This window comes from Phaseolus vulgaris, chromosome 2 (genome assembly GCF_000499845.2).
Source record: "Phaseolus vulgaris cultivar G19833 chromosome 2, P. vulgaris v2.0, whole genome shotgun sequence".
Classification (NCBI taxonomy): domain Eukaryota; kingdom Viridiplantae; phylum Streptophyta; class Magnoliopsida; order Fabales; family Fabaceae; genus Phaseolus; species Phaseolus vulgaris.
The window spans coordinates 23,062,511-23,082,774 of NC_023758.2; the positions used below are offsets into that span (position 1 = coordinate 23,062,511).

The following is a 20,264-nucleotide window of genomic DNA, read 5'->3' on the forward strand; positions in this document are numbered from 1 at the left end:
CTCAAATCATCACCAACTCAAACCAAGTTTCTCTGCACCACACCCTACACGCTTTTTCAAATAAAGATGACAAGGGTACACTAGAATTTTAGAAAGTTCGTCGGGTGCCAATCACAATTGATTGGGTGGAGGAAGAAATTGCCATCTGCCTTTATTTATATATCACTAAAGTCCCCAACCCATTCTCAGTCCTGCACCAAACAAAAAATTAATAGCCCATGACAATTTACTATTTACACCAACCCGTTTTCCCCTTTGCACTGTTTCCAATATTTTTTTTAATTGTTTGATAAATACCATTAATTCTATTTTAGTGAATCCATGAATGTGATAATAAGATCTACAAAAGATGTACAAATATGCCAAATCTCACATATAGTCTATTGTTTAGTCATCAGTACAAATGATCAAACCTTTTCTTAACACTACATATTATTAATATCTTATTTATGTGTAATTCATTTTCATATTTAAAATTTGGTTTCGTCGATATTTTCTTTCTTAAATGTCATTGTTGATATTTTTCTTAAATAAATATTCACAAAGAATTTATTATTTGATAAAATATACTTTTAAGGAATTTTATTTCCATAAGATCAATGTGCCGAGGTGAATGGAAGATGAGTATTTTGAGAGTATAAAAAGAATGGGGCTGAAGAGAAAAAAAAAAGATTATGAATAAGATTGACCTAAATTAATTAAATTTCATATATTTTTTTATATATAAAACAAAAATGAAACTTCATTCTCCAAAAATATCTATTTTTAAAGATTGAAAATCGAACTAAAATGAAAAATGATTCATTTCGCTTTGCCCTTCTACATAAAAACTTGCATCATTAATCATTTAAATAAAACTTTAAATCTGATCTTAAAATAATTATAAAAAAAAATGTCACAATATTTTAATAGTATGATAAATTTTCGTATGTTAAAATAATTCGATTGTCAAAAAAACCAGTACAGAGAATAATTCATCTTCAAAAGCTCTATTTTAAAATTATGAATTAAGTTAAATAAGGTCTTAGCTATTGTTGATCTATACACCAAAGCATGAGTGTATTGAAATACTGCATCATGATCTGCATAATTAAATAATGTTTCGTTAAGGGCTTAGTTCCAGAAAAGCTATGCACTACAAAATCTTGACAAAAGAAAGATTTCGGAACTTTGTAAAAGCGAAGTCGATTTCATATGTATTGCATGATCCTCAAAATTATTTCATGCAATGAAGCTTGTTCATAAACATGGTAACAACAACATGATCCTCAAAATTATCTACAGAACACAGAACAGCAAAATAAATTTGCTGCTGCTCAAAGAGGGACATCACATCATATCTATGCAAGTGCAAGTGAACACAGATGATTCAGTATACTTCCACATTCCATTGTTCTGCCTTCTTCAATTGCCTCTTGTAGTCAATCCAATCGATACCTACATCAACAAAACCAACTCAACAACGCCAAGAAAGAAATTTCTCTAATTATGTGCTATCAGTGAATCAAACCGAACACTGAGTTAAAATACTGAACCATTTTCAATATAGTTCCATGTCATTTTTTGAGTTCAGTTTGAACAAACCTTTTCTTGGTTACTTTTGATTCTAATTTAGTGCTGAAGTGAATTATGATGACACTTAACTATGACTAAAAGAAAGTGTTATATTACCATCTTTTGCTGCCAATGACACCATTATGTCATCGATTCCCTTCTCCATTCCTTTCAATCCACACATGTACACAAAAGTGTTATCTTTCTTCAGTAATTCCCATAACTCTTCTGCATATTGAGCCATTCTTGTTTGGATGTACATCTTTTCTCCCTTCTCGTTTGTTTGCTCTCTGCTCACAGCAAAGTCAAGTCTGAAGTTCTCGGGTGCTTTCTCCTTCATCTTTTCAAATTCCTGTTCCACATATCACCATATATGTGCAACAAAGATCTATAAGCTTTCAGATTCCACACACCAAAATGATTGAAGATGAATAACAACAATACTTTCATTCATCTTACCTCCTTATAAAGTAGTGAGCTGCTTGTGGGAACACCCAGGAAGAGCCATGCCAAACCATTGAACTACATACACCCCATCACTCGTCAAACATTGATCACGTACAAATACATTTTTTACAATACTAAACTCTTAACTAGTTTCTTATGCAGCAATTACGTGACTAAAAAAATTTGCCTCCTTTGAAAGATGAAATTTTGTATGGAGTTGCAATAAAAGAAAGCTCCTCACGGTTGTGGATTATGGTAACCTTCAATCTTTCAATACATAAATACAAAGTTTTTTACTTCAGAGTGTATTTTTTAGACGTGTCTGTAAAACAATCGAGGAAATTGAAATAAATAACTATACACATTCATATTCATAGATTCAAGAACACTATAAGTCTCCGTGTACACTTACCCTGTAATCATCATGCTTCTCGAAGAACATTTTCCATAAAAATGAGCGAAATGGGGCAATTCCAGTTCCAGTGGCCAACTAAGGAAAAAAATCATAAAGATCAATGCTAATGGTAAAAAGAAAAAATCATGCAAATTTCTGTTTAATAAATCGTTTTAGAAAATATATAAACATGACTTCTTCATATATTAAAATTAACTTGAATATGAAATAATCTGTAAACAAATTAGTATAGTTTTTCTCAAAAATTTCAAATATTCCTTTTTCTATTAAGATGAGGATGGTTAGATAATGTGTACCATGACCACTGTGGCATTAGGATCTTTTGGCATAAGCATTTCTTTACCAATAGGTCCAGTAATCTTTACCTCGGCTCCTGGCTTTAAGTCGCCTGGGTAAGCATGACCACAAGTGAGTAAATATAATTTCAACTAAAAAGGAAAAAAAAAAAAACTCACATTGCTTGATTAAGTACATCTATTGAGAAATATAAATAACATTTACGAGCACTTCTTAATTTTATATACACAATTTAAAAGGAAAAAAAAATCTCTAGATAACATAAAAATCCTGTGACCTTATATATATATAACAAAAACTAAAGTCAGTAATCCTTACATAAGAAATTTGAGCAAACTCCCTTGACAAGTTCTCCATTTTCATTTGTGTACACAAGACGTTTCACGCATAAAGAAACCTGTTTGAAGGCAACATATACATTAGATGGCAAATAAGTTTAACTGCTATGCTGCTAATCTCAAATTCTTTTGGGGGTGAAATATGCAAGAGTCTGAAACACAGATCAACATTCAACTTTGACAAAAGCTTGATCAAAACTCACAGTTTTGGAATCTCCAAAATCACCAAGGGCACTGCTGGCAATAGAATACAATCTCAGTTTGTGAGGCTTGCCATTCTTGTCAACCCCATCAGCAATTATCCCGATTGATTGTCCTTCTCTGTAAGGAACTTCTCCTGAAACAACGGGAAGTTATATAGTTTTAATAAAGACGGTGTTTTTTAACAGCAATATACATGTTATGAATAGCGAAGGAAAAGGGTAAAATTTGAGAGAAAAGGTACCCTCAGTGCTGAAGACCATGTGCCAAGTTTCCCCAGGTGCATCATCCCCGGTGATCTTTGTGTTGAGAAGACACCTACCAATATAGGGGTCCTTGGGTTTGAACTTGTTCACGATCAGACCTTCATCTTGTTTCTTGGATTCCTTTTCAACCTTTGCTGGTGCCTCTGTGGTCACTTGGGCTCTGACCGAAACTACCCTTCCACTGACTGAAACATCTCTGTATTGTAACGAAAGCTGAGAAACAAAACAACCGGATCATACTCCAGTAACACTGCAGTGCTAAAACTGCAACCTTTTTCTTCAATACATGTGAATGGAACGTACCTTCTTGAAGAGAATTCTATCTGGGGAAGTGACAGAGGTTCTGCTTGGAAGAGAGGTGGACTTAGAGGCGGGAAAGGAGACTGCAGCAGTTACCGCAGTAGCCATGTTGTAAAAACTAGAGACAGAGAAAGAGAGAGTGATGATATGGTGTGTGTGCAGTGAAGAATGAAAAGAAAAAGAATGAGTGAGGGTAGAGTGGTTATTTCAGGTTGCACAGAAGATTTTAAGATTGGGTGGATGAGATTTGTAAGGCAATGCAGTGGCAGATGTGAGGATAAGTTTATTTGTGTTGTAATGCAATGTGTCACACTCGACCCTGCGAGGACCATTTTACCCTTCACTCTCTATGCATTATGTTAAAGAGGTAATTTGATTTATATGATTGTTGCGATGACAAAAGATTTTTTGATTGGGTAAAGATACATTTTTTATATCAATGTAAAATTAAATTTTGATGTAATCTGTTTAGATTAGATTCAAGGTCATTTCCTTTGTTTTGTGTAAAGATATGATTCAAGGTCATTCCTTTGTTTTGTGTAAAAATATGAATATTTTGTCATTGTTTGGAAACTATTTTCTATTGCATTGTGTTTTTGAAACCATAACGCGTTAATAACGTAACATTACATTTAGATGATATAATATATATATATAATGACATTGATTTCCATTCAATATTATTTAAATAATTTTATGAACATTGAATAAATTAGAAGGCCTAAGAATTAATGAATAAAATGGAATAATATGGAAAATATTTCTAAGTATAGATTCATAACTGAACTTAAGACGAGTTATACCAAATAGTAGTATTCCAGTCAATCATTATCTCTTTTGAAGGTTAATAAACTTCATCAAATTTTTATTATATTAATATTTTAAATTCTTATCTGTTTTTGTTTCCACTTATTTTTACATTTTATTGAAACAGGTCAACACATTCATAGTTCTTGCAACTATAAAACATGTTGTGGACGATGATGATTGGTGGTATATTGCCTGCATCTGTAACAAGGCAGTTTACCCCGACTCCGAAATGTTTTTTGTTAAAAATGCAATAAACATGTAATGAAGGTCACCCTTAGGTACACGTTTTGAAGTATGTGTTGTTGATTTATTCTCGGATATTGATTATAGTATAGTACTAATGTGTTGCTTTGAACATATTGTATTTGTATGACAGGTATAAAGTGCAACTTCGTGTGATCGATGACACTGATTCTACAACCTTCATGCTTTTTGACAGAGAAGCAAGTTCACTGCTAAGTAAATCATGTGCTGAAATTTTTGAAAGCCATGATAAGGTTATTGTTGCACACCTTTAGATGTGAATTATATTTATAACCCGTGCATTGATTAATTTGAATTTCATTTTTATTTTAGAACGAAAATCTTCCAAATGAATTTGCAGAAATATTGGAGAAAAAAGTTTTGTTTAAGGTTGATTCAAAAATGGATAAAGGCTTCAGGTTTGAGCAAACCTTTAGAGTTAAAAAAATTTGTGTGGATGCAGACATCATTCAGCGTTTCATCAGTGACAATAATAGTTCATTGGTAAGTTATGTTTTACTGTACAATGTCTGTAATATAAAATGTCTGTTACGTACTGATTTGTTTAAATTCTCATTTGTTTGATAAGGAGATATATGATCAAGATGGAAAAAAAGGAAAAGGAAAGCTAGCATTAATCGATACTTCCTGTGAGAACATCATAGAGGTATAAAAAATTCTAATAGACAATAGCATTAGTTGAAAACATTTCTTCTAAACGTGTGTGTATTGAAACAGGATTTGTTGACAAAGTTTGGGAGTGAATGTAGTGAGTCGCAATCTCAAACTGTGGATTTGAGCAATGACAGTGTTACAGTGACTTCACTCAAGAGACAATCTTTACCAATGGTGCAAGTTGCAAAGGACAATTTGTCCCTCAAGACATTCAAAAGAACTGTTAAAATTGAGAAGTGAAATGTTATTTAAAATTTATGTGTGACATTTGATCTTTTGAGGATATGAGAGTAATTTGTTTACTTATGTAATATTGTAGTAGATTTGATATATTATGCAAAACAATGTCAGAACTATTTTATGTTTTGGGGATATTATGATTACTATTATGTATGACATGTTATGTATTGCATTGATAGCTGTGTATTGTTATTTTTTAGGTTTGTATATTTTGATCCTTAATGGATGAAGATTGTTAGAGTATGCTGAAAGTTCTGTCATAACAAAGTTGCAGAGGTGAACCAGAATGTTCTACGACATTGTTATAAGATTGAAGATTGTTCATACAATATTTTAAACATGTATAATTCATTTGAGATTTGATTATTAATGTGAATAATCAAATGTGTTGTTTGTATCTTTCAAATGTGTTATGCAGTGCATGACTTTAACCCGTGTAATGGACTTATTAATAGGTTGTAATAAATGAAATTTCAAGCGTAGTATTAGATTTGAGCTCAAACATTCTTTCTTTGGTGACATTATGATGAATAGATTGCCCAACTATTGCTAAACTTTATTGATCTTTGTGAATACAATTACACAAAGGAATTTGTATTAAAGCCTTATGATTTTTGTGAATGATAGTTATGACATTCAAGTCAGCTAAGATGCAATTTTGTAAGAGTTGTTGAATTTTGACATTAACATCATGTTGCAGAAGCTTCCAGTAATTCTGAAAACAAATTGCATAAAAAAACATCTCCTTTTAAGACATTGTCCATATTTAAGCTAAAGACAAGAGTTTTGATTTCATCCACAAATTGGATGAGAATGAGCAATATATCTTCAAAATCAGTAAGCAAATGTTGAAGCACAACCTGCCCTAGAACAGTAGTGATAGTAAGATTGATACCATGATCAGATGAAGTAAATATTAGAATAGTATTGCTTATATCACAATATTCAATTTGAGATAGAATTGGGCATGTTCAATGGAAGCTACCAAGAAAAATAGACAATAATGTGTATAATTTTTCATAAAATTTGCTTTTAAAATGTTTGTCAATAATATTTGTAAGTATGACACGTAATTTTGGGAATGTGCAAACAACTTTCACCTATACTTTATTATTAATTATTAATACAATTTGACTATCTTTTGTAAATCTTTGTTGTGTAGCCTAATTTGTTTTTACTTGAGGACAAGAAGGATATGATGTAGTACAGATTTCTGCAGACCATTGGAATAACCCAAATTTGAGAAAGTCAAAGTGCATCCAAAAAAGAGAATTTGGATTCCCGCTTTAAACTTTCACTGGTCTCTACCTATTTGACAAATTCTTTTGTCAAAACAATTTAACAACTAACTGAACTTCACTAACAACAATATATGCATAATGGATCCAGATGAGTCAAAGTCTACAAGAAATCGAAGGAAGATCATCCTTCAAAATAAGTTACACAGAAAAGCTACCAAACTTACAGGTAATATCTCACATGCCATTTATTTTTTTGAAATATAGAATTGAAGTTTATTGTTGATGACTTGATTTCTTGAGGTACTGCAGATAAAAATTGCAGCAAACAAAGTCCTCAGACAATAACAATTTCTTATGAAGAAGCAAATTCTGTTTTAACAACAGGTAAATGAGGTTCTGATTGTTGGTTATTATTGACTGTTAATATATTAAAATCAAAACTACACTGCAGATGTCCGTGACAAATCAGGCCACAATCCAACAAAGAAAATGAAGATGGTTTTCAACCAAGAATCCACAAGTCAAAGGAATAAGTTAACAACATTTTCATATGGATTAAACTACACACAGGATGCGATTTCTGAAATAGAGAGTACAGAAGATGTACATGACAGTTCATCCGAGAATGCAATAGAGAAAGTTGCCATGGTTGTTACCCCACAATATACAACCCAAAAGAAAAACTTAACAGCTACAAACCATGAAAAGGAGTGTATTTTTTCACAAAATGCAATATCAGACTTAGAGAATAGGCAACCCTCGTGTCCTTTAAGTATAGGTAAGTCTTAAGGCCTTTCTTATAGAGGCATATTGCATATCATTATATATATTACTGATTGTTTATAATATCCTTAACTTGCAATTAATTTTTCTCCTAATCAAAACACACTACAATCAATTGCACAAAGGAAACCATTATCGAAATTCAACTATAGTAAGTGATGTCTTAAACCTTGAAATTCGATTGTAAAATGTATTTTTTGTTAATTTGGAATTAAAAACATGATATATTAAAATGAATTTATGATGTGCACATGTATGTTCAAATATGCACCAATATTCTTTTTTATGGTTTTCTTCACTTCTCATTCATAATGGAAAATAACAATTTATTTAGTATCACTGTCATTTTCAAAAATTTAGAAAAACGTTATTCCTACTTCATACTAAATGTATATGCTAACTAATTAAAAATAAATTAAATTAAAATTTTAATTATAAAATGTAATTTTTGTTAATTTGAAATTAAAAATATGATATATTAAAATGAATTTATGATGTGCACATGTATGTTCAAATATGCACCACGCTCTTTATTTGGAATTCTATTTATTTATTTTTGGATACGGGATATGTGTGAATGGGTATTTAACCACAAAAATATTTATTTATTCATGAGGATGCCTTTTTTAGGCATGCACTCTGCTCTGCTGGATTGGATTGATGTGTTGCCTCATAAAAGTTTCTCATTTCACATTAAAACGTATCCCTAACTCCTGAAGTGTTTTTCAAACTCTTGCATTTTAAACTCGTTGTTTACCCAATCTTCTTCTTTATTATTGTCTGTACTTCTCATTCATAATGGAAAATACCAATTTATTTAGTATGACTATTATTTCCAAAAATTACCATTCATCATTTCAATACCTAGAAATTTAACCTTTTTTTTCCTTTTTTTATTGCCATAAAAACTATTAATTATTACTTATTAGTTATTATTTATAAATTATATATCTTTCCACAATCACACACCATTAGTTTGCATTTCTGAAAAGTTTTTGAACTCTAATCTACCTCTACTCTCTGTATACTTTCCTCTGGTAAACCACTTCAGTGCTTCATTAACTTTTAAACAAACAAAATAAACAACGTAGACTCAACAGAAATCATAAGTAGGGAAACATTAGGTACATTCAAGAGCATTATACAACCTTCAGAGGTATGTTCTCATATTTATTCTCCATATGTTTTTTTTTCTTTCCGTTTTAGGGTTAACTATTCTTTGTGTGCATTCTCATATTATGCTTATATTATCATAGTATGAATTTTTTTGTGGATCGGGCCTTTGCAATAATATTTGGTACGAAACTAGATTCTATATGGACCCTTGCGGATCAAAGAGGAAATATATTCAAGGTACGTTATAATATGGACATGCATAATCCCTTGATCGTTCAAGGTTGCGATGACATGCTTAAGCTGTACGCATTAAAAGAAGAATCTCATCAAATTCTCTTCTGTTACGTGGGGGATAACTGTTTTGATGTAATGATATTTGAGGATACGTTGTCCGAAAATACTCGTGGATTTTTTCTAGAGATTGAAAGTCGAACCTCACTAACGTATCATGCACTTGTGCATTTTACACTAACTTTAACTGTTTCCCAGTGCACAACAAGTCATCTGGTATTTTTTGTATAACTGACTTTTGCTTTACATATATTAAATGAAAATGCATTTTTTTTTCACAATAGCAAATATTTAACTTTTTATTGTTATGTAGGATTTTCCTGTGACTTTCACAGTTTATTTGCGAAGAGGTAGATTCCAAAATGTCACTTTGCACGGTCCAAAGAACGGGTGCAATGCAAAGTTCTAATTCGAAATGTTCCCAAAAAGACTGTCAAATTGGGAAATGGATGGAAAGAATTCTACAGGGAACACTCACTTCAGGAGAATGATAAAATTATTTTTGAAGCAGATCATGAGTATACATGACAACACTTTCAAGTTATCATTATGAAAATAATTTGATTGAAAGTTTATTTGTAATATATTTGGGAGTCAGAACTGTTTTTAAAGCCTGATAAAAAAGGTAATTTTTTAATTTTAGTTGGACTTAATGAGGGCAACCATATAGGTTGCTCAAACATTATTAATATTTATAATTATTATATTTTTGTATTATATTTATGTTTTCTAACTTATGTTTTTTTTTTGTAATTTAGTATTTTGTTATTTTGTATAAATTTGGTATCTTTGTTATATTGTATAAATTTCTTTATTTACAAATTGTATGAGATGATTATATTAGGTGAAAGTATATATGTTATTGATAAGTATCTAATTTCAGTAATATTTCATATTAAAATATAGACACTTATGAGGATTTATTGCTAATTTACATTTAAAATAATTCATAATTTATGAATTTATACATTTTTACATTTTTACGAGCTTTATTTGAATAAGGGCATTTTATTCCCAAATTTGGTGTTAATAGCAGATTTTTAGGGAGGATTGAAGATTTGGAATAAAGGAGAATAATTTGAGCTAAAAAGAGAAAGTTGGAAGGTCCCATAATGGAAAAAGATGCAAAGAAAGATTGGACATTTTTTTTATGTTTTATCACTTAGCCCATTAACGCGACGACACAGGAAGCAACCTAACCCTAAAAAATTAGGATAAATACGGGGCTAGAGGTTCAACCCTAGTGTGCCAGATTGAGAGGAAAACACCATAAAGTGAATTGTAACCCAATTGGGAGAATGGAAGGTGCTAGAAGTATAAGTGGCTAATTCTACCCTTTGGGATTGAGAGTAATGTGTCTTAAGAATTTTAAATCTGACGGGAAAGTATTTTTAGGGTTCTGACCTAAACACCACTACTTAACATATTTGAGTGCTAAGAATAGACTTGAAATGTTAATTGTTATTAACGTCTAAGTTTCGTTCTAAGTTGTTCTTATAATTATGCGAGCAATCGATAGTTAGGGAACATTCTTAAGAATTTTATATGCGAGGAATCAATATAAATGATTTTTATACGAGCATCAGTTTCAATCAAAGAACTTAATATTGACATGTTAATCAAAATACATGAGAGTGAGACAGATGAAACCTAATCCCCATTTTTCCAATTGACGCAATTACTCTTTGATTTGTTTTCTTGTTAATTCTTGCCATTATAACAATTTCCAAACAACTTTGTATTGTTCTGTTTTAAATTTAGAGAATATTGTACTTGATAATTCAACTATTCCTTGTGAGATCGATGTCCGTCATTAGGGACAAATTATTACTTCTGACAAACACGGTGCACTTGCCGTAAAAAGTCAACAGTTGTAAAATTTATTATTTTTAAAACATTTCAATTTAAGGTTGTATAAAATTATTTATATAAGACACTTTAAGATATCTTTATGCATCTTTAGCAAAAAAAAAAAGTTAAAATATATACCTACATAAATTATAATTATTTATTAATATATTAATAATATTTCATAAATACAATCTTTTTCATTTCCTTTCATGTGCAAGTCACGGGTTAATAACCTAGTTATTTACATAGAACATGTGATTACATATTTTCATCACATCATTATATGCACAAGATAAAGAAAATCTCTTCATCAACCAGGAAAAGGAAAGGATCTTTCTTTTTATTTCACAAATTGCATTTTATCATTTTTTTTCCCTTTATACAGGTTGAATAGTTTTTTTCTCTGTTAAATTTTTGAAATTAGTGATACTATTTTCAAAAGTCTTAATTTTATTTAAAATTAATAAATGTAGTTTCGTTTATCAATTTGGAGTTAAATAAACTTTTACATGAGAAGTGAGAGAATAGCTTTGAGGTGGATTTCACAATAAGGTTTCTATTGGGTTTTTGGGTTTTTTTTTTTCTAACTCAGACAAAATCATTGAAAAAATATCTGAATGAAATCGATGTATTTAAATAGAAAAACTATAAAAGTTTGTCTTGATCATTATAGAGAAAAAAAATATATAACAAAGTTTAAATTTAAGGAGATTTTCAAGTCACTTATGTTGTAAGAGTTTATTTGGAATCATGTTAAAGTTTGGATCTCTACTTCTCTTTTTAAGTTATCCTTGTTGGCTTCCTTTGAAATAAAAAAAGGAGTGACCAATTGTTGAAGGTCTTGATTCTAGTGACTCTAGTGATTATATGTGAGAGATATGTGAGGGAGAACTATTGAGCGGGTGAGAAATATGTTGAGAAATATGTTTCACTACTGGATAATACATAGTAACATCAAAAAATTGTTACTAAATCAAGAAAAATGTTACTAATAAGATTTAGTAACATTTTATCAAATGTAGCATATATTCTATGTAACTAAAAACTTTTAGTAACATTTTTACATTTCGATAGATACATTTATAAAAATGTCACTAAATATATTTTTGTAACATTTATTTAATAAAAAGATAACATTTTAAAAATATTACCAAATCTTTTTTAGTAATGTTTATTAATAAAAAGTAACACTATAAAAATGTTACTATAAATCTTTATTAACTTTTTTTAATATGGAGGTGACATTTTAAAAATGTTACTAAATCATTTTAGTAATATTTTTTTAAAAAAAAGTAACATTATAAAAATATTACTAATTATTTTTAGTTACTTTTTTCAATAAAAAAATACATTTTAAAAATGTTACTAAAATTTATTAGTAACTTTTCTTTAATAAATAAGTAATATTTTAAAAATGTTACTAAATCTTTTTAATTATATATTTTAGAAAGAGAGTAACATTATATAAATGTTACTAAAAATATTTAGTAAATTGTTTGATTGAAAAAATTATACAAATTACTTAAATTTTGGATTGTAAGATATGAATTTCATAATTTATGTTTAGATATTGTTATTCTATAAGCAAACTAGTAATAAAAATCTGAACGCCAATAATATTTAAATGAATTTTCAATGTTTAAAAGTGAATTTAAACATGTCTTGTCAATATATTGTCATTTTTATTTATCATCTAGCACCATAAGATTCCTAATATTTACTGTGACTACAGTCTCACAATCAAATCGTACATTTATTCAACATCAAAACCCTTCTCCTTTCGATCACTTGCAACCTCAACCACAACTTATGAGCTTCCTCATCCTTCCCTCGTCAATGAAATCCTCCAATGCTTCTTTGTGCTCCTTCAGCCTTGGCTTCACATACAACTTTATCCTTAATGATCTACATCAACTATACACGTCTAAGAACAAGAAACCAGAAAGATATGTTGTTTCTAGATAAATAGACTACTGAATTCATAAAGCTACAAACAACCATTACTTTACATTCATCAACTACCTTCTTCAATATCTACACTACTAATCTTACTCAAGCTTTTCAAGTACTCCACACTCTTAAATGCAACACCTTCAATCATCATTGTGCACCAGGAAACACACAGTCACTCAAATTCTACGAATACTAATAGATTCTCTTCCCATGCCTCTCTAAACCTCATTCATGCTTAACTACAAGTCACATACCTGCTAGCTGCACATATAAATAAATAAAGCTTTTGTTCCTATTTAACTATTTATTCTCCGTGTGTATTTATAGCTTCGTTGCTAACTTCATAGAAATCAAAAATATCATTTCCAAAAGTACGATTTTCCTACTTTAAAAACCAACTTTAAAAAATGACCCATTTTAGTAACAAGGAACCGGTTTCCTCAAGAACTGCATTAAAAATGTGTTGCATACATCTCCTCTGAATTCTCGGTTCACTGGTCTGGTCAATAGAACTGCTTTAGGGTATGCCAAGATTTGACCACTTTCTCTATCTCTATTCGTTGCCATCTTTCTTTGCCTTGCATCCGCCATTGCCATATGGTTGAACCTGTGCTGTACATTTTTCCATTAGTACATCACACAGTTGTTTTACATCTTTTGTTCCTTTAAGAATGTCTAGTTACCCAAATTTACTATTTCACTCAACTCTAATTTTTTTTAATTTGTTTACATGGTGATAAACCATAAATTGTCATAAATTATTCTTATTATTATCATCACTGTTGATTCTAATAATAATCATCATCATTATAACTTGAAATTAAAATGATTTTAAACTCTTGAAAAAGAGTAACTTTTTAACTAATTAGTAAATGAAAAGTAAACGCTTGACTTTTTTTTTACCAAAAAAAAACACTTCACTTCTTAAACATATTTTCATCTTACGTGCAGAAAGAATCCATACGAGGATTAAATTAAAATAAATGGAAAGATTTAAGAACGAAGTGAAAGTAAAGTGTGTGTATCACCCTGTAAGTCATGGATCAGAATTGAGTTGTTGCTTCAACTGTGAGAAAAAAATATCAAAATAAAGTAAAAAGATGATTGCCTTTTATCTAAATTTGCTAGATAATTTGTGAGTCTAAATAAGGTTAATTGTGTTGAATGGAAAGGGTTGAAGTGAGATTGTAGAGATGGAAGGGTATTGATGAATGAGGAGAGTGGTGAATGAATAGAATAAGGTTTTCTTAGACATAATAAAGAGTTGGACCATGAAATGCACCGAAATAAGAGGGGGATAAAGTTGGACCCACGTTAGGGTTGATTGTGGTGTAATCAGTGTTCGTTCGTTTCGCTGACCTCACCCTAACTGTACAAAGGTAGGGGAGGATTTTAACTGGTGAACCATACTGTTCTCAGCCTTGGTGAACTCACACAAGAGAGAGACTCACTAAGAACCATATTATTCCCAATCTTGGCGTATCAAACTAAGGGAGAGGTTCATTACTGCACTGTACAAAATATTTCTCTTTAACAGAATAGCTGGAATTTTATTGGGTGACCTCATTAAAAAACCATTATAAGGGAAAAAGAGTGTCCACTAAAACTGTGTAGAATGCAATAATCTTAACTGAAATAAAAGTTAAGGTTGGTCACGTTCCACGTACGAGGGATTGCTCCACCTTCTAAGTCTCGAGCCTATATACTCCATTCCCAAGGGCCTCTGTCACACGGAAGGGACCAGTCCACTTGGGAGATAACTTGTTTTCTAACTGGTATGGGTGGACTTTTCGCATCACCAGGTCGACGACCTGGAACTGTCGAGGTCTCAGCTTGAAGTTGTACCTGTACTCCACCTTTCTCTTCAAGGATTCTGCCTTGATCCTCACTTCTTCTCTGACTTCATCCAGTAGATCCAGGTTCACCTTTCTCTCTTCGTTGGATTCTTCATCCACAAAGTTCTGGAAACGCAGTGAGCTCTCCTGGATCTCTACAGGAATCATCGCGTCTGAACCATACACCAAGCTAAATGGTGTCTCTTTGGTAGTGGACTAGGGAGTGGTGTAGTAAGCCCACACAATTCTAGGAACTTCTTCTACCCTGGTCCCTTTGGCTTTATCTAGCCTTCTCTTCAGACCTCTGAGCAGAACTCGGTTGGCAGACCCGACCTACCCGTTCGTCTAGGGGTGTTCGATTGATGCGAACACCTGCTTTATGCCTAGCTTTGTGCCCAACTTGCCCAATTGTTGGCTAGAAAACTGGGTGCCATTATCGGATACCAATCGCTTTGGAACTCTGAAACGACATACTATATTCTTCTACACAAAATGTTGGACCTTGTGGGCTGTGATTTGCGCCACTGGCTCAATCTCTATCCACTTTGTGAAGTATTCAATGGCAACCACGAGGCACTTCACCTGTCGAACTGCTAGAGGGAATAGCCCTAGAATATCAATCCCCCAGGTATGGAACAACCATGAGCTATAGATCAACCTCAACTCTTCTTGGAGCGCCTTGTGCCAGTCAGCATGTTGTTGGCACTGCTTACGTCGTTGTGCGTATCTCGTGCAGTCTTCCCTCATGGTCGACCAATAATAACTTGCACGAACAACCTTCGACGAGAGAGCTCGACCACCGATGTGACTCCCATAATGCGCGTGCACTGCTCACCACTTACATATATCAAGGTGGGGTGAGTGAAACCATGTCTGAACAAGTTCCCGTCGATCAGGGTGTATCTGCTCGAATTCTTCTTGACTACTCTAGCCTTTGTGGGTTCCAGCGGGAGTACCCCATCAGCCAAGTAGCGTCAGTAGGGGGTCATCCAAGTCTCTCCTCCTTCAACTAGGCAAACTTGCATTGACTCTTCCCCTGGTAACGCGTATGTGCTTATTCTGGGCGTTATCAGGGTTTTTTGAGCCAACGTCCGATGAATTCTCTTGACACCTTCCGAGGTGCTTATCTACTGGACTTCTGTTGCATCGTTTGTGGTGGTTCGAGGTGTCCTCAAAGTCTCCTGTATGACTGTCCTCTGTCTGCCCCTCTTGCCTGAACTCGCGAGCTTTGCTAGTAAGTTAGCTCAGGAATTCTGTTCTCGAGGGACATGTACTAACTCGAACACCGCGGAATTCTCTTTCAAACTCTGAACATACTATATAGGTATGCGGCCATCTGGGGGTCCTTGGCTTGGTACCCTCCCGTAACCTGTCCTGTTACCAGCAGAGAGTCACTCTTTGCTATCAAACTTTTCGCCCTCATCTCCTTGGCTAGCAGCATTCCAGCTATGAGGGCCTCATACTCCACCTGGTTATTGCTGACCTTGAAAACAAACCGCAGGGCCTTCTCGATCAGCAACCCGTTTGGTCCTTCCAAGATGACACCAGCCCCACTCCCCTGTTGGTTAAAGGACCCATCTATGGAGAGGACCCACTTGAAATCTGCTTCTTCTTGGTGCGTGGCTTCTGAGGAGAGCTCTACCACGAAGTCAGCGTAAACTTGGCCTTTGATAGGGCCTTTAGGTTCGTACTGCACATCAAACTCTAATAGTTTCACTGTCCAGTGCACCATTATTCCTGCCACATCAGGTTTTTGTAAGACCTTGCGAATGGGCAGGTTTGTCATCACAATCACCGTGAAGCTCTGGAAGTAGTGGCAAAATCTTCGCGCTGAAAACACTACCGCTAAAGCTGCCTTCTCTATGGCTTGGTACCTTACCTCAGGCCCTTGGAGCACTTTACTCACAAAGTATATTGGTCTTTCTACCTGGTCCTGCTCCTAGACCAGGATCGAATTGATCGCTCGATCTGTGACTGCGAAGTACAACCGAAGCGAGGTGCCAGGCTGATGCTATGGCTTGCACAATACCGGGGGGTGGCCAAGTACTCCTTCAATTTGAGGAAGGATTCCTCACACTCCTTGGTCTAGATGAACCTGCTATTTCTCTTAAGGCATTGGAAATAAGGATGCCCCTTATCTCCCCCTGCTAACACAAATCTGGACAGAGCGGGCATCCGCCCTGTCAACTGCTACACTTCCTTCACCGAGATCGGGTTGCGCATAGCTATGATTGCAGCGCACTTTTTTGGGTTTGCTTCTATCCCACGCTCAGTGAGTAGGAATCCTAAGAACTTGCCTTCCACCACCCCAAACACACACTTTTCGGGGTTCAACTTCAACCTGTATCTAGCTATTGTAGTAAATATCTCTTCCAAATCGACGACGTGTTAGTCTTTCACCTGGGAGGTGACCACCATGTCGTCCACATATGCCTGGACATTCCTCCCTATCATGGGCGCAAGTACTTTGTCCATCAACCGCTGGTAGGTCGCCCCTGCATTCTTGAGCCCGAAGGGCATCACTTTGTAACAGTAATAGGAGAGCTTCATCATGAACGTCGTCTTGCATTCGTCCCTGGGGTGCACGTGGATCTGGTTGTACCCCGAGAAAGCATCCAGGAAGCTAAGGAGTCTACACCCTGAGGCGTTGTCTACCAGGGCGTCGATGCTGGGCAACAGGTAGGAGTCCTTCGGGCAGGCTTTATTAAGATCCGTGAAGTCCACACACATCCTCCACTTCCCGCTGGCCTTCTTGACCAACACTACGTTCGACATCTACTCTGGGTATTGTATCTCCCTGATGTGTCCAACACTCAACAGTTTCTGGGTCTCTTCTCTGATGACTTGTCGCCTATCATCGTTGAACTTTCTTCGTCTCTAGTGGACAGGTCGGACCTTTGGGTCCATGGTGAGGCGATGACATAGGAAATCAGGATCAGTGTCGAGCATGTCTAAGGCTAACCATGCGAAAGCATCCATGTGCCGTGCTATAACCTTGCAATTTGGTCATGTGCTTCTTGGCTCAAAGATCGGCCAAGCTTGAACTTCTTACCCTCAATCTCCCTCTCCAGCACTTCCTCTACAGGCTCGGGTCGTTTCTCCCGGGCGATCTCGAGACGAGTGACCTCTTCTTCCCTTGGAGGTTGGGTGGCTACTAAGCATACTCCCCTATTTGTTTTACTCCCTTCGATGAAAGCACCATGTATGGCTGGTATCACAGTGTCCATGATCACCTGAGAGAATGGCATGGGGCGGGCCCTAACTAGCAGCGACGGGGCTCGCTCATCCACAGTGCGTTCTCCTACGTTCTGCAAATTTCTACGCAGTTCCTTATTAGTTCTGCGCAACTCTTCATTGTGCGCTTATGATCTGGCCAAATCAACCTGGAAACGATTGTGGTCGACTCTGAACGCTGTTACCACCTCCTAAAGGGGGCGTATGGTCTCCATGAGTTGTTGCATGGTGACGTTGTCCCCTCTTGAAGGCGCAACAGATCCTTGTCTCGTGCTCCTCATGTTGCTGGTGGCTCTCAACACGATTGTGAATGAGACCTAGTTTTATCGGGCCCCACGGTGGGTGCCAAATGTTCTCGTCGGTTGACTTGGTTGCCGGTTGACTCGAACGGCAACCTCAGGCCCGTCTGTCTCCTCCTGAGAATTAAAATTCCTGGGAGAACTCTTCACCTGTAAAGACAAAGGGCGCCCTTACATTCGTTTGCACTCTGACGCTCAAGTCAAGGCTAAAGAAATGGTAATGTGTGTAAAGCAGTTTCAGTTTTAGAAACGACGTACCTTTTTAGGGTTCTTACCACCCTCTTTATAGGTTGTATCTAGGGTTACTTTTATGTTGTTCCCACGACTCTTGGTGGGCTTAGGGTTCCTGGGAGAATGTCCTTGTGTCGCTATTACGCAATCTTAGCGTAACTGGCGCATAGGACTTCCCTTTACTGGAGTGCATAGACCTAACAACATAGCCGCCAAGGTACCTACTCACGTACCAACGCTGCGACATCATCTGTTTTGTGGGTGCCCTAAGTATTCACGTGCCATGCATGCAGTCTTTCCTTGGAAACCCTAACCCTAACGAGTCTTAGCGCCTCCAAGGAACACTTGCTTGTGTCGTACCTGAATGCACCATACACATCCCATGCATGATCCTCTCGTGACTTAGGTCCCTTCTGGTATCTGGGTGTTAACTTCGTGTTAACACATGTTGTTTGTGGGACCCAGCTTACGTGACCCACCATTACTATCAAACCACCGATGTCTGATGTTCGATCTCTTTCTCTCAGGCTCACCTCGATCTGTACAATCATTTTTTTTCACAATAGTATTATATCATCAACTTTTTTCATACACATCCATGCACTCAGTGAAATGTAAAAATTATTCTTTCATGTCATGAAAAATATTCTGAATTAAATGATTAAAAAAATTATAAATTATATAAAAGTTATAAAATTAAATGATGTAGTATAGATTGCAGTGACAAACTGTAAAAAATAATTATTAACTCTAAATATATTTTCAAATGCAATTTTTCTATGGTATAATCTAAAAATATATTTTAAATTATATAATTTGTAATTAATATTTATAATTTATTTTATAGTATAGTGTATATGAAAATATATTTCGAATTCAAAATTCATTTTTTCGAGTTTCAGAATTTGCAATTAAGTTTCAAAAATTTGAAATTAATTTTTCTATTTTCCATTAAATAAAATAATCGTTTTCTTTTGAACTATGCATTCCAAAAATATATTTCCATTTCAAATTCTGAAATCCAGAAAATTAGATAACTGAATCCAAAAGTTTATTTTCTCTTTTCTTGCGTGTCATATATTGTACGTTCAATATTCATTGGCGCCACTATCCAATTACTTGCCCCCATCTCATAATGCCCTCAGATTGTGGAAAGAAAATTAGATTTTTTAATTTCTAAATTTTGTATAATGGAAATATGAGGATTTTTTTACCATGATGGGTTATTTTTTTTTTTTTGGTTTTATCAAAATGGGGTCTGTTTAAAAAAATTACAAATTTAGGCAAGTCGTGTCATCATATGCACAAATGGTCCCAATTTGATACGACTCTGTCATGTCATACTGAAGTCAAGTCAGCTATTTATTTTGTTAATTCACAACAATAATTCTCTATTTATTTTCTAAATACAATAAATTTTCATTTATCTATTTATTTTCAAATTCAATAACAATTTTCTTTATTTTTTAATTAATCAAATAATCAAGTTATTGTATTACATTACCGTCAAACATGATCCATACACGATCCGTATGTATCAACAGAAATCCGTAGGTAAATCAGCATTACCTATGGACTTCCCACGGAAAAAAATTTGTATGTAATGTTGGCGTCGGTAATTTACGTACGAAATATGAACCCTTG

General features: G+C 34.2%; 2 protein-coding genes across 2 annotated transcripts; one reads left to right on the forward strand and one right to left on the reverse strand.

Moving 5' to 3' along the window:
* Nucleotides 1-1,160: 1,160 nt before the first annotated feature.
* On the reverse strand, nucleotides 1,161-11,417 carry LOC137810957 (ferredoxin--NADP reductase, leaf isozyme, chloroplastic). The gene is made up of 10 exons (XM_068612476.1): nucleotides 11,302-11,417; nucleotides 3,822-4,165; nucleotides 3,497-3,731; nucleotides 3,255-3,388; nucleotides 3,032-3,110; nucleotides 2,713-2,804; nucleotides 2,414-2,491; nucleotides 2,014-2,076; nucleotides 1,672-1,906; nucleotides 1,161-1,437 (listed from the first exon to the last, which is right to left on the reverse strand). The coding sequence occupies exons 2-10, from the start codon at nucleotides 3,924-3,926 to the stop codon at nucleotides 1,370-1,372; spliced, it is 1,089 nt and encodes a 362-aa protein (XP_068468577.1). The 5' UTR covers nucleotides 3,927-4,165; nucleotides 11,302-11,417; the 3' UTR covers nucleotides 1,161-1,369.
* On the forward strand, nucleotides 4,002-5,786 carry LOC137809215 (uncharacterized). The gene is made up of 6 exons (XM_068610351.1): nucleotides 4,002-4,067; nucleotides 4,753-4,886; nucleotides 5,005-5,125; nucleotides 5,205-5,375; nucleotides 5,461-5,538; nucleotides 5,610-5,786. Exons 1-6 carry the CDS (start codon nucleotides 4,002-4,004, stop codon nucleotides 5,784-5,786), a joined length of 747 nt encoding a protein of 248 aa, XP_068466452.1.
* Nucleotides 11,418-20,264: the final 8,847 nt, after the last annotated feature.

Excerpts from the sequence above, each read along its gene's own strand:
- LOC137810957 (XM_068612476.1), bottom strand. The coding sequence starts at position 3,926 with ATGGCTACTGCGGTAACTGCTGCAGTCTCCTTTCCCGCCTCTAAGTCC. Across the intron at positions 2,805-3,031 it reads AGTTTGCTCAAATTTCTTAT|GCGACTTAAAGCCAGGAGCC; the intron begins GTAAGGATTACT and ends ATGCTTACCCAG. Across the intron at positions 2,077-2,413 it reads AGAAGCATGATGATTACAGG|TTCAATGGTTTGGCATGGCT; the intron begins GTAAGTGTACAC and ends GGGTGTATGTAG.
- LOC137809215 (XM_068610351.1), top strand. The coding sequence starts at position 4,002 with ATGAGTGAGGGTAGAGTGGTTATTTCAGGTTGCACAGAAGATTTTAAG. Across the intron at positions 4,068-4,752 it reads AGATTGGGTGGATGAGATTT|GTCAACACATTCATAGTTCT; the intron begins GTAAGGCAATGC and ends TTATTGAAACAG. Across the intron at positions 5,126-5,204 it reads TTTTTGAAAGCCATGATAAG|AACGAAAATCTTCCAAATGA; the intron begins GTTATTGTTGCA and ends TTTTTATTTTAG.